We start from the raw sequence: 13821 nt of genomic DNA, 5'->3' as shown, positions 1-13821 counted from the left end.
CCTGGTTGAACCTCAGCACATGTCTGTATCACTCAGTCAGCCAGACCTATAGGACAGACCCATCCCATCCCCCTCCCTCCCTTACACGTGAACCTCAGCACCCTATCTCTCGTAGGCACCAACACAGAGCAGGCGATCACGTGGAGACCAACGCACCGCTTCTGCCTCTCTATTGGCTGTCAGGCTCCATCTGATCCACCGTGATTGGCGTACAGGGGCTGTTCACGTGGAGCGAGGAGTGGGATGGAACGCCGACTGCTGCTTTAACAATGAGAGTAGAAATAGTGTATATGCGGCGGCAGCTGCAGTGAGTGAGAGCGGCCGGTGGGGAGTGAATGCACGGTGCCGCACAGACGGGATGGGGAGTCCGTTCCACACTGCTCCCGGTGCAGCCTGCAGCTCCTGGTGGGGATAGCTATGTAAGGTAGGCGCACGGTGTGTACCCGGCGGCTAGCTGTGTGTGCCGGACTTTTCATTCACTTCACCACCGGTCTGAATATGTGGTTTCCACGTGCCTCACGCATAACTCAGATTCACATCTAGTACTGATCATAATAGCTGATGTGGTTATCCAGGTGTGCGGCAACCCATTCATTTGTAGTAGCCAGTTCCACATGTGTCATTTCTCCATGGGCTTATTCCCTTATCAGTAGAAACAATGGCAATTTTTGCAAAGCCTATATGGCATGCTTCACTCATAGGCTGCTGTGCTAGAAGTAAGGACATAGTGTTGGGGTTATGTTCTGTTAGACAGTCTGGCTTTTCCCCATCTATGTGGTGGGCTATTGCACGTTCCCTATAGGGAAGGCAGTGTAGAGTGTTCTCTCCCACAGACATTCTATTAAGTTGGTCAGGGAGCAAGAGACGCTAAGCTAGACATCCACGTATGTCTTTGGCTATTTATTCAACTTAACATGCTTGCTCTGCATGAAAGGTCCAAGGGTGTGTGTGTGTATATATATATGTGTGTGTGTGTATATATATATGTGTGTGTGTGTGTGTATATATATATGTATGTGTGTGTGTGTGTGTGTATGTATATATATATATATATATATATATATATATATATATATATATATATATATATATATAAAAAAAATTTTTCAACTATCAGCATGAAATATGAAACACTTGCCCACTAAAACATTTAATACTAGTTACATTATTCTTTCAGTTGCTTATTTGTTTTAGTTAAAATGGATGTATTGTATCTATACTTTTGAAGTGTTCAGTTAATGGATGGTTTCCACTAGGTGGTAGTAAAAGTCCATTCAGAAGTGAGAGCTAACACAGAACATTCACATCCCGCTCCGTAGGACAAGGGGGTGTGTTCCTGCGTACGTGTTTTAATTTCCTCTTTTTCTCTCTTGCAGAAAACGGACCACGGCACTTTTCTGCTCTCTCTCCATCCCGGCTAGAATGTCTTTCCATCTCTAATTTGACTTTTCAGCTGTGTTAAATGCCTCGGACTGCTTCACAGATGAATTCAACCAGGTAATACACACAAAATATTTCAGATTTCGTGCAGTATGAGTTGTGCATAGGCTCGGCTAACACCCCCCCCCCCCCCCTCCCTCCACATGCACAAATATCCGGTTTTACATCATAGATTACATATTTATTTTTCAATACATTCCTTTTGTGTTAATACATTTTGTGCCTTAAAAGTAAAAAAATGCTTTAAACATTTGAGCTATGCAGCAATTATAGAACCATAAATAAATAGGGGTCCGGCTATTTAGGCTTGTGAACAATGTCGTTATATGTTCCCCTCTGAGGGGACGACTTTTCCTCTTCAGCCTTTATCTATGTAAAAGGCTTTAATATGCGGATTGCTACTGAATAGATGTTCTCTCAAATGGCTGATATCACTTGATCTGCTTTAGTAGTACATGAGACAGCTCTTAAGTATCTAATATCCCTTTTCAGGCTTAAGATCTATGAAATTCCCGGGTCTATCAACCTAGCAAATTCCTTGACCTGGGACACAGGTTGTTTCTTTTCACACATACCGATATCCCTGGATGATGCACGTTCTCATGCCAAAACCTGGCTTTTTCATGTATACGTGAAAGGGGTATAAGGAGACAATAAGCCGCCAACATCACCACGATGTTCTACTGCATGCATATTTGCTCAATATCTTACCATTGTGTTTAATTGAATCTCCTCTTAAATTAGAGATGTACATTGGAAGCTCGCCATCAAATCATGTGCTGGTAACTAACTATTGCATCAAAATAATGTGAGTGAATACAGGTTTATGCAGTAGAGACCTGCTGCCAGGCTTGATGTTCAACAGCTGTATTTTAGCTTCTGCTGGACATCTCTTCAGTATTCAATGGCAGCGACCATCGGAAAGCCTTCGATTGGCAAAAAAAATATATACATGATATTAAACCACCAGAGTATCAATGTCCATCTCTACCCTAAATCCATTTGGGCCCCTAAGGGACGTATTCAATTAGTTTTGCACCCGCGGAAAAGTTTTGCCTGCCCGAATTTCCGCTGACATTGCGTGTTTTGGTTTCGGAAACTTATCGTGTACATCCATGCTATTTGCCGTATTCAATTCCAAACCACACAAAATCTGCAAGCGGTGAATTCAGAACAGGCGGATAGTGCTGCCAGAATTGGGGAAATCAGCCTGAACCCCCCCAAAAAATGCACTAACATTGGGGATCAATGTAGATGTGTCCGAATAGCTGTAATAAAGCTGTTTGGGGTGCTTAAGTTGTTTCAATAGCTTCTTATTAGCGTCTTTGCACAAGTGGTGAAAAATGTCATTAAGCAGTATTTTTTGGTGAAAGGTAGTCCAGTCAAATTTGGGGTACTTGAAAATAGGTACTAGCATATTTCTGTGTCACGTGAAGTTTAAAAAAAATAATAATAAAAAAAAAAAAAGTGAAAATCGCACCTGTTGCAAGCACCTGCAATCTTAAAAACACCTGACCCATCCTTGCAGACCCCCAAACAGTCTATTTAGCTTGTTTTTAAGTCCCCCCCACACACACACTTTGCTTTTTTTGCCCCCAAAATGAAAGTACTTTTTGGGGGTGTTTTTTGTTTGTTTTTTTCCCTGGATTTTTTTGACAGTTGTCCTTTGGGGGGCTGTCCCAAGGGTTCTGAGTGGTTGGCACCTCAAAATAAAATTTTGCTAATCTTTTTCGCCTATTTCCACGTAGGCGAAAACCGTCTGGAATTGAAAACGGAGAAGTTTCGACCACGCGAAAAGCACCGATCCGCGACTTTTCTGTGTAAAATGGCTTTTCGTGTCTAATTGAATATGGCCCATAATTGCAGTTCATCCCTCATCCAGATGAGACCATGTTGACACATTTAGTCTTCTAGCAGTGTACAGCCATGACCAAAAGTTTTGAGAATGACACAAGTATTGGTTTTCACAAAGTTTTCTGGTTCAGTATTTTTAGACCTTTTTGTCAGATGTTACTATGGTATATTAAGTTTATGCAAAGAGGCAATATTTGCAGTGTTGACCCTTCTTTTTCAAGAACTCTGCAATTCACCCTGGCATGCTGTCAATCAACTTCTGGGCCACATACTGATGCCGCCCATTCTTGCCTTATCAATGCTTGGAGTTTGTCAGAATTTGTGGGTTTTTGTTTGTCCACCCGCCTCCTGAGGATTGACCACAAGTTCTCAATGGGATTAAGGTCTGGGGTGTTTCCTGACCATGGACCCAAAATTTTGATGTATTGTTCCGCCGAGTCACTTGGTTATCACTTTTGCCTTATGGCATGCTGGAAAAGGCATTGTTCGTCACCAAACTGTTCTTGGACGGTTGGGAAAAGTTGCTCATGGAGGATGTTTTGGTACTATTCTTTATTCATGGCTGTGTTCTTAGGCAGAATTGAGAGTGAGCCCACTCCCTTGGCTGAGAAGCAACCCCAAACCTTAATGGTATCAGGATGCTTTACTGTTGACATGACACAGGACTGATGGTAGCGCTCACCTTTCTTTTTCCGGACAAGCGCTTTCCAGATGCCCCAAACAATCTGACAGGGGATTCATCAGAGAAAAATAACTTTACACCAGTACTCAGCAGTCCAATCCCTGTACCATTTGCATAATATCAGTCTGTCCATGATGTGTATCCTGGAGAGAAGTGGCTTCTTTGCTGCCCTTCTTGACACCAGGCCATCCTCCAAAAGTCTTCGCCTCACTGTGCGTGAAGATGCTCTCACACCTGCCTGCTGCCATTCCTGAGCAAGCTCTGCACTGGTGGTGCCCCGATGCCGCAGCTGAATCAACTTTAGGAGACGGTCCTGGCGCTTGCTGGACATTGTTGGGCGCCCTGAAGCCTTCTTCACAACTATTGAATCTCTCTCCTTGAAGTTCTTGTTTTGATAAATGGTGGATTTAGGTGCAATCTTACTAGCAGCAATATCCTTGCATGTGAAGTCCTTTTTGTGCAAAGCAGTGATGAATGCACGTGTTTCCTTGCAGGTAACCATGGTTAAAAGAGGAAGAACAATTATTTCAAGTTCCACCTTTCTTTTAAAGCTTCCAGTCTGTTGTTCTAATGGGCCCCATACATCAGCAATGGATTGCCGCGATGATGCAACCGGGCATCGCAGGATCGCAGAAATCCAACATGTTGAATTTTGACGATCGTCATCAAAAAATGATCGCAATTGTCAAATCGCCGACATTTAACATGACAAATGTCTGCGATCCGGCAACTGATCGCAGAACATCGATGGTGGGAGGCCGGCATTTCCACCCGGAAACGCCAGCAATTCTCATGGCATCACCAGCTCGCGACAGTCGCTAATGTATGGGGACCTTAACTCAGCATGACAGTGATCTCCAGCCTTGTCCTCGTTATCACTTTCACCTGTGTTAACGAGATAATCACTGACATGTCAGCTGGTCCTTTTGTGGCAGGGCTGAAATGCAGTGGAAATGTTGTTTTTGGGATTAAGTTCATTGTCATGGCAAATAGGAATTTACCAATTCATCTGATCACTCCATGACATGGAGTATATGCAAATTACCATCATAAAAACTGAAGCAGCAGACTTTGTGAAAACCATTCTCAAAACGTTTGGCCATGGCTCTAAGGTCCCAGCTACACTTCACTCTTGAAGTGTTTGTGCTTACAGTTGGAGTGTATTAATCTGTTTAGTGTGTGTGTGTGTGTGTTTGTTTGTTTGTTTGTTTGTTTGTTTGTTTGTTTGTTTGTTTGTTTGTTTGTTTGTTTGTTTGTTTGTTTGTTTGTTTGTTTGTTTTGTTTTTTTTCCCCCTCCACCAGTTGTAAAGTTGCACACATTTTTACAGCTGGGTCAATTCCATTTGACTCACGTTACATTTCATGTTAATTTTTAGAAGTTTAAATGCACCCCATGCACAAATGACGCTGAAATTCAACATTTCTACTTCAGGGTCCTTAGGGTATCCACAGGATACCTTGGGGTATATTTGATGGCGGCAGACATCGGGCACCACAGAGTTAAGTTTTCACCCTCCCAGTATGCACTGGGGTCCTTCTATACTCCGAGCCAAGGCAAATCTGTTTCATAGGTGCCCGGCTCTGAGTCGGATCACCATTTTCAGAGGGGGGCTGTTAAAGCTACCTTGAAATAACTTCAGGGGCTGTTGCTGCACAAGATGAGCTGGCCAGCATAGACAGTCATCAGACTTCTATGCTGATGCTCCGTCACCCCGCCGGACCAGAACGCCGGTATTGATCCGGGGATACTGGTGACTGTCTGGGGATCGGATTCAAGGGGTTCAGTTAAGCGACGGGGTCCCGCGGATGCCTCCTTGGATGTGATACGTACTCTAAGGATTTATGTTGACTGTACCAATTCATTTAGGAAGTTGGACTCCTTGTTTGTCCTCTATGGCTTCCGTAAGAAGGGTTGGCCTGCCACTAAGCAAACTTTGGCTTGATGGATTCGCATGGAGATTTCTGAGGCTTACATTCAGGAAGGCCTTCCTGTACCATCCTCTGTTAAAGCTCATTCCACTAGGTCTGTGGGTCCTTCGTGGGAAGTTCGCCGTGGTGCCTCTGCTGTTCAGCTTTGCAAGGCAGCCACGTGGTCTTCTATCCATACCTTTGTGAGGTATTATGCATTTAAATTTTTTGTGTTGTCCTGTATTTCATGGAATGACCCAGCTCACCACTTGCAACGAGAACTTTATTTAGTTACTTATATAGTGCCAGCATATTCCGTTGTGCTTTACTGTTGTGAACAAAATCGTAATAAAACAATAGTAGTAGTAGACCTAGAGGTAAGAGGGCCCTGCTCACAAGCTTACAATCTATAGCAGGGGTGGGCAATAAGCGGCCCTCCAGCTGTTGTTGGACTACAAATCACAGCATGCCTTGCAACAGTTTTAGCATGACAAAATATAATAACTGGCTGGACATGCTGGGATGTGTAGTTCCACAACAACTGGGGGGCTGGTATTTCCCGCACCTAATCTGTAGGGAAATAGTCATTGATACACAAGGATACATGCTACTTATTGGTCCAGCTAGACTGCAGAGGTCTTGGTGAGCTGTGTGATCTCCTTCTCATGTTGCCATGATGTGAAAGAGAAAATATTAAGTTGTAAAAAGGGGTACAATTTCAATTGCTCTGACATTATCTGCTGAAATATTTGTTTCATTGCATGATCCACTTGTCCAGTGCTGCCGTCAAAGTTTTAAAAAATTAAATTGCTCAAAACTTCTCCGTGTGACTCCAATGAGTTATTCATTTCAATTTGGAGAGATTAAATACTTGTATTTAAATGTTATTCAAGGCACCCCATTGTACTCAAGAAAAACATCCATCTGCTTGTGTTTTTATAGACTCATTAGATTGGTGCACAAACAATCCAAACCAGTGTGCTGTCCATGGTGGATCTAGTGACTGTCTCCTAAATAGATGCGTTGGATGTATGGACTTTGTTTCATACAGAGGTGCGTTTGTTACTACAGTATTCCTACATCAGAGTGACAGGAGTCTCTGACCACTTTCCTAAGTGAAAGCTCTCGTTATGGAGCAGCTGTAAAACAATTAGGAAGACAACTGTGTTTACTTCACATATTAGATATTTCATCCTTATCAGCTGCCTTTTGTTCATAGTCTACTAAAACTGAAACCAAAACAGCAAACTTCACGAGTAATATGTAGTTAGCAGCAACGTTCATGGTAGATGAATGAAACCGTGTCTCCTAGGCTACCACATCAACTAGCTTTATTAAACGCAATAGTCCACTGCTTCCAGCCCGAGGTAAAAAAAAAATCTCTAAAAAATAAAATTTTTTTTTTTTTTTTTTTAATCGGAAAGTCCAGGTAACCTATATCAATTACTGAACCTCTGACTACTTTATTGTTTTGGGACTACAGGTGCAAGCCCTTTCACATGTAGTCTGTACAGTCCAATAGGCATATCAATAACGCAGGCATCCTTTTCTGGAGGGGATGTAGTTTATATCCCAGCTGTCGGGATGACAGCGCTTAGAATTCCGGCGCCGGAATCCTGACGCCAGGCTGATTACCGACACCAGCATCCCGACTGTAAGTATTGGGGTTAGGGGAAGGGTTAGGCTGTGAGTGTTAGTTTTAGGAATATGGTTAGGATACTTGCCTGCAGGTGTCGATATGCTAACCCTGTTGGGATGCCAGCGTCTATTCTGACCGCCGGGATACTTGGCGCTGGCATTTTGTACCCAACCCTTCTGGTGCTCTGGAAATAGATATCCAAGAATCCCACTCTGGCAAACTTTTGGAACTTCAAGTTCCAAATGTAGCTACACATCAGCTGGAGAGTAAGGTAAGTAGGGTCTAGCGGTCGCTTACTGCTTTCAAATAGAATTAGCAGATGCTGGTATCAGTTTGGAGGAGTGGAATGTTGCTGTGACCACCAGAATTAATTAGTCATTGCCATGTTCTGTAAAAGTGCGTGCATACAACTTTAATGGGCATGTATTTAATGTTATTTTAGCAAATTAACTAAGCTATGCCCTATAAAAAGATTAATGTTCAGAGCCAATTAAGAACCCAGTGGTCGTGACAGGAGATGGTTTAGTTCTGTCATGCATACATCGAGAAATGCAAAGGCCTAAACATTTCTGTGCTGTATTCATTATTGAAGCCAAATCATTTAGCCATTGTTGGAGTGAGGCAGGGTAGGAGATTTAAGGTGATTGCACTATTACCTTTGCAGTAATTATAGTAATGCATAACTAGCGTTATTTTTCAGCCATAGGGCCGTATTCAATTAAAGGCGAAATCATCAGTTTTCGTTGTCTTTTGCGAATCGGCCTACAGATACATATTGTCCGATTTCGCCAATGACTGTGAAAAACGGACGTTTTTCACCTAAAAACTGGAGAGAACTTTTCTCCAGCCTAGGGCAGGCCAAAAAATTAGCAAAATCCCTATTTTTGGGTAAAAATGTGGGGATTTCTTACAGTATCCTTTGGATAGCCCCCCTAATGATACTTTAGCGGAAATAATATTTGTAAGTTGCGTACTTTGGCGAAAACCGGCAGCTGAAATTTTGCATTTAATGTACTGGGTCTGGTATTTTGGAGGGCCATAAGGATGCTCCAAGTGTTTTCAACCTCGCACGTGGCTGGTGTTTTTTTTTTTTTTTTTTTATACCTTTTACAGGTGGTTTTTAAAACCACTAAAAAACGCCTGCACCAGCCACGTGTGCGATGTTTAAAACACTTGACGCATCTTTGTCTCTCCAAAATACCAGCCCCAGTACATTAAATGCATTTTTCACGTTTTTCGCTAAAGTACGCAATTTATTACATTTTTTTTTTTTTTTTTTTTTTTGCTAAAGCATCATTAGGGGGAGCTGTCCAAAGGGTTCTGTAAGAAATCCCCACATTTTTACACAAAAATAGGGATTTTGCACATTTTCCCCTTTTCTAAAATGGAGAGAGGTTTTTTTTTTTTTTTTCTCCATTTTTACATGAAAAATCGGCGATATTGTCGCATGTGCGATATCACCGCTAATTGAATACGGCCCATAGTGGGAAGGAAGAACTTTAATGTAGCTTTGGGTCCAGTGGATGAGGATATAAATTGCTTCTGGAATAACATCGTTATTGCACTTTTCTCAGTGTACTGGGACTCCTTCTAATTCACCTCATTATAACCACATTTATGTTAAAGTCCTGTAAAACTATGGGGGGAATTCAGATATATGCAATAGACCCGATGTGCTGTCCCAGAGCGGCACATTGCACCTGCTTGCACTGCAAGCTTCCCCCCGTGCCCCACAGAGGTGCGAGTGAAAACTGGCAATGTCAGCACTACCCTAACTGGTCAACCTGTTTGTAACTGGACATCCCCCCCAAAATTGTTGTGGGTCCCCTTTACTTGGCTACCTTGTGGCCTACACCACACACCTAGTGTTTAAATGTTTAGTTGTGTTTTGTTTTGGGTTTTTTAATTGATTTTTATTTTCATTTCTCTTCTATCTTTAGTGTTCTGGATTTTTTCCCATATAAGCCAACCATGGCACTGGACATAGCCATGAAGTTTTACTTGCATTCACCAGCCCTGAAACGAGACCATTTGGAGTGCAGGATTGCTCCGAAGACCAACAAACCGCTAAGACCGTGCATCCAGCCAAATGATAAAACCGTGCTAACTGAGATAAACCACAAAGAGAAAAAAGTGAAAAAACGGGTCTCCTTTGCAGACAGTCGCGGTCTGGCACTTACTATGGTAAAAGTGTTTTCAGATCTCGATGACCCCTTTGAAATTCCATTCAACATTACGGAGTTGATAGACAACATAGTTAACCTTACCACGTTGGAGAAAGAACATCTAGTTTTGGACTTTGTCCAACCTGCTGCAGATTATTTGGATTTTAGGAACCGCTTGCAGGCAGACAATGTCTGTCTTGAAAATTGTATGCTCAAAGAGCGGTCTCTAGTTGGCACTGTAAAGGTCAAGAATCTGTCCTTCCAGAAAATTGTGAAGATAAGAATGACTTGTAATTCCTGGCAAACTTTTACAGACTTCGAATGCCAGTACGTGAAGGACACTTATGCTGGGTCTGATAGGGACAGTTTCTCTTTTGACATTATTTTGCCAGATGACATTCGGTCCCAAGCGAGGATAGAATTTGCTGTTTCTTTTGAATGTGATGGGAAAACTTACTGGGACAGTAATAAAGGACAAAACTACAGAATAATACGGTCCGATTTTCAGAACCATCACTGCAAACCTGATTATAGCTTTTCTCTCGACCAGTTTGGGAGTCCCAGGTGCTCCCATGGTATATTTCCAGAGTGGTCCAGCTACTCTGGGTTTGAAAAACAAGGACCATACTATTAATATAGCATTGACATAGAAAAGCTAAACTAGGCAGTGGTGGCGCCAACCACAACATTGGTAATTATGAGCTGTGAATGTGTCCTTGTTGTGACGGACGCATGGCTTTCAGAAGCTATACCAGATTATGATCCAATTATGTATTTGGTTACCTGTGAAAAGCTGACACTGGTATCCTTAAGTCCAAAGTATAACTCAGTTTTGGGGTAAAAGTCGAGAAGATGCTGCTAATTTGTTTTTCCAAATGCTGCTACACTTGTACTCCTAGAAGATAAACCCACCTTTTTTCATGAATCTATAACTTCCACTGGGATCTGTGTGATGGAGGTAGGTGGATGTTGGTGCACTAAGGGTGGTTCTGCGGTAGCTTAGTAGGCAATGAAGACTATATGCAAGTCTTTTATACTGTATCCTTCCAATTCTTCTCAGGTAAAGTGTTTTATTATAGTTTGCTGGAACCTGCTTGTTTTTAATTATGCACTGCCCCATCTTATGCACATACACAACACATGTTGAATAGATGACTTCCAGTGATGCAGATAAAACAATTCTATACACTTGTAGGTTTGTTTTGTTTCAGATGCTGTTTTAATGCTTCAGTTGATTTAATGGAGGGTCCTTGTTTGGACCTGAAAATAATGTCTGTAGAATTTGTAGTTTAGTTTAATTTTTTTTTTTTTTTTTTTTCTGTTTTGACTGTTCAGTTATTGTCTTTTGCTGCACATGAATATTAGTCTTCGTCTAGTCACTTACAAAGCTGTACATGGTAAACCTTTCACTATTCACATCCATTCTTCTGTTTTTGTTGATCTTGCATAGGGCTTTCTTTACTGAACTCTCCCCTCAAGAGAGAATGCCGAAATCTTTTATTTTCTTGGGTGGATGCTGGTATCCACATAATTTAAAACACTGTGGTGTTAACACTTTATTACTGCATAAAAACTGCTGGTCTGCCATTTTAGTTTAGTAAACTTTAGACGTGCAACTGCTGTTTGACCATTGTTGTGCTACTAAATCTGGAAGCTGATTACAGTGGCAGGACTTGTTAAGATTGTGTATGGAATGTTATAAATAAATGAAAAATGTAAGAATACCCTTTAAGGGGTCTCCAGTGAAATTGCTATATTGCTTTTTCAAAAAAAAAATTTTTTTCTCCTTTATAAGGGGAAGAGAAAGAATTGAAATTATGGATTTAAAACAAAAAACTACTTTGTTTTGGCATTTTTTTTAAGGTTGTCAAATTTTTGTAACATTGTTTCCTTTTTAATGTGTATTTTCAAAATACAGAACTACAAAACCTTTTTATAATAAACACCTAATATCATTTGTTACATTTTTGGAAACCTGTATCGCAAAAATAATTCTTCAGAAGTTGCTCTCCTGCTGTTTCTCTAATGGTAGTATCATGTGGCATGACAGACTTGATCTTTTATACATCCTTCTAAAGTATCAAGTAGGTGGAGAGACAAATATACGTAGCTTCTCTTGAATCATGCATGAAACTATTTGGAGAGCAGCGGGGCGAGCTGACTTGGTTAGCCTATCTCCGATGGCTTTCATCCTGTGGCTATATGCAGAGATGTGTAATTCTATCCTGTTTTGTAACTAGAAGTGCCTTGTACAATTGTGGTTTCTTTTTTTTATTTTCTGCATGTTTTTTTTTTTTTTCTTTAGATACAAAAAATTGTACACAAGTCATTGGGGACAAAAATATGCACTTTATAATCACGAGTGAAATCTAGATTTGTCTTTTTATAGAACAAAGTGGTTGTTTTTAAAGTGAAATGTAATAATAAAGGTGAAGCATTTGAAGAAATGACTATTGATTTTATGCCAAAGGAGGAGTTTTTTAAATATATATGTAATGCAACAAGGGGCCGTAAAAACAGTTGCAGAAAAGCTAATATACAAGTTATCGTTTATACTGGTGCTAGAACTTGTAGGCCTTTGAGGAGCATCTAATTTATATATACAGTGGGAGTGCATTCCACATCTTCCTAACTGTCTGTAGAAAGACAGTTGCCGCATAGCATGTCTGACCCACATCCCATGTACTACTTGTATTAAACCTCTTATTTATTTATATAGCGCACACATATTCCGCAGCGCTTTACAGAGAATAGTTGGCCATTCACATCAGTCACTGCCCGAGTGGAGTTTATAATCTATATTCCCTACGATATGTACATGTACACATACTTACACACTGGGGTTAATTTTTGTTGGGAGCCAATTGACCTACCAGTATATTTTTGGAGTGTGGGAGGAAACCCACGCAAGCACAGGGAGAATATACAAACTCCACGCAGTTAGGGCTGTGGTGGTAACCGAACCCACGACCTCAGTGCTGTGAGGCAGTAATGCTAACAATTACACCGTTTGTCTTATGCTGGGTACACACTTTGTTATATTGTTCATGATCAAACGCTAAATCATGAGTGCATTGGTGGTTGTGTAGACCGATGTCTGAACGACTATGTTCATTGGCATATCAGGTCAGCTCTGCAGCACAGCCGATGCCAATATATCTTAAACTATATAATTTGTGCATGTGTGTACGGGTAACATGCCATCCGCCTGTACACTGGCTAGATTGTCTGAGTTTTCAGAAATGCTTTCATACAGACATTGGCACTTTTGAAAGATAATCAGTGATCCCTAGTTGGCAAAGGCTATGATGGTACAGTTGGTTTGAAAACCTGTTTTTCTCTTTCACATGTTTAAGTACAACTGTAACCTCCTTCTTACTATATGATTAGTTAACAATTCTAGAGGCACCACACACAGGTTGCTAACCGAATAAAACCGAAATGCTTTTGCATAACCGCTGCGCATGCTATTGTTAAAGGTTCTTATGCAGACATCAAGCCACATTGGAAGTGATGAGCTTGCATGTACCTGGTTAATAGCAAAGTATATCTTTAGTCCCATGCCGGGCTTTCACTACTGTCTGCCTTTCGACCTCCGGCATCCTTACTACATCCCGTCTGAAACTGCATACTGAAACATGCAGATGGTATGGTCATCCTGCCTTGTCATCGGTTCAGAGTGGTGGTGTAATGTTGTGTGGAATGGTTTTCTTGTTACACAGTAGGCCACTTTAATACAATCTGAGCATAGTTTAAATATCACAACCTACCTGCGTGCTGATCATGTGCATCCACCCTAATTTGCCCATCTTTTGAATGGCTAGTTCCAAGATGGATAATGCTGTCACCAAGCACACATCATTTAGCTGGATTCATGAACATGACGCTAGGGACTATTCTATTCAACGCGATGTAAATAGCGCTGGGAGATAGCTCCCGGAGCTATTCAATTCATCGCGATGTTAGGTCGGGGAAGGCTCGTTCTCGCGCCTTAAACAGGGTGTTTAGACGCGATAACTGGCATTCACCGACCTAATTTGCCGGCGCGAGGCTATTTTCCAGGTGCGAAGGGCAGAAAACAGTCTCGCGCCGGGACTTTTGTCGGATTTCTGCTCTCATCCCCAGAGGGATTA

At 41.5% G+C, this 13821-nt stretch overlaps 1 protein-coding gene across 1 annotated transcript; it reads left to right on the top strand.

The window, feature by feature from the left end:
• Positions 1–231: 231 nt before the first annotated feature.
• On the top strand, positions 232–12120 carry PPP1R3B (protein phosphatase 1 regulatory subunit 3B). The gene is made up of 3 exons (XM_088448265.1): positions 232–424; positions 1377–1497; positions 9464–12120. The coding sequence occupies exons 2-3, from the start codon at positions 1463–1465 to the stop codon at positions 10320–10322; spliced, it is 894 nt and encodes a 297-aa protein (XP_088304391.1). The 5' UTR covers positions 232–424; positions 1377–1462; the 3' UTR covers positions 10323–12120.
• The last annotated feature ends 1701 nt before the right edge of the window (positions 12121–13821 follow it).

The sequence above is a fragment of the Taudactylus pleione genome, unplaced genomic scaffold (genome assembly GCF_031769625.1).
Source record: "Taudactylus pleione unplaced genomic scaffold, aTauple2 ptg000454l, whole genome shotgun sequence".
NCBI lineage: Eukaryota > Metazoa > Chordata > Amphibia > Anura > Myobatrachidae > Taudactylus > Taudactylus pleione.
The sequence above is the reverse complement of the archived record's forward strand: the minus strand, read 5'-3'. Positions and strand labels throughout refer to the sequence as shown.

Coding starts and splice junctions, on each gene's coding strand:
- PPP1R3B (XM_088448265.1), top strand. CDS start 1,463: ATGCCTCGGACTGCTTCACAGATGAATTCAACCAG. Junction 1,498..9,463: donor TCACAGATGAATTCAACCAG/GTAATACACACA, acceptor TTCTATCTTTAG/TGTTCTGGATTTTTTCCCAT.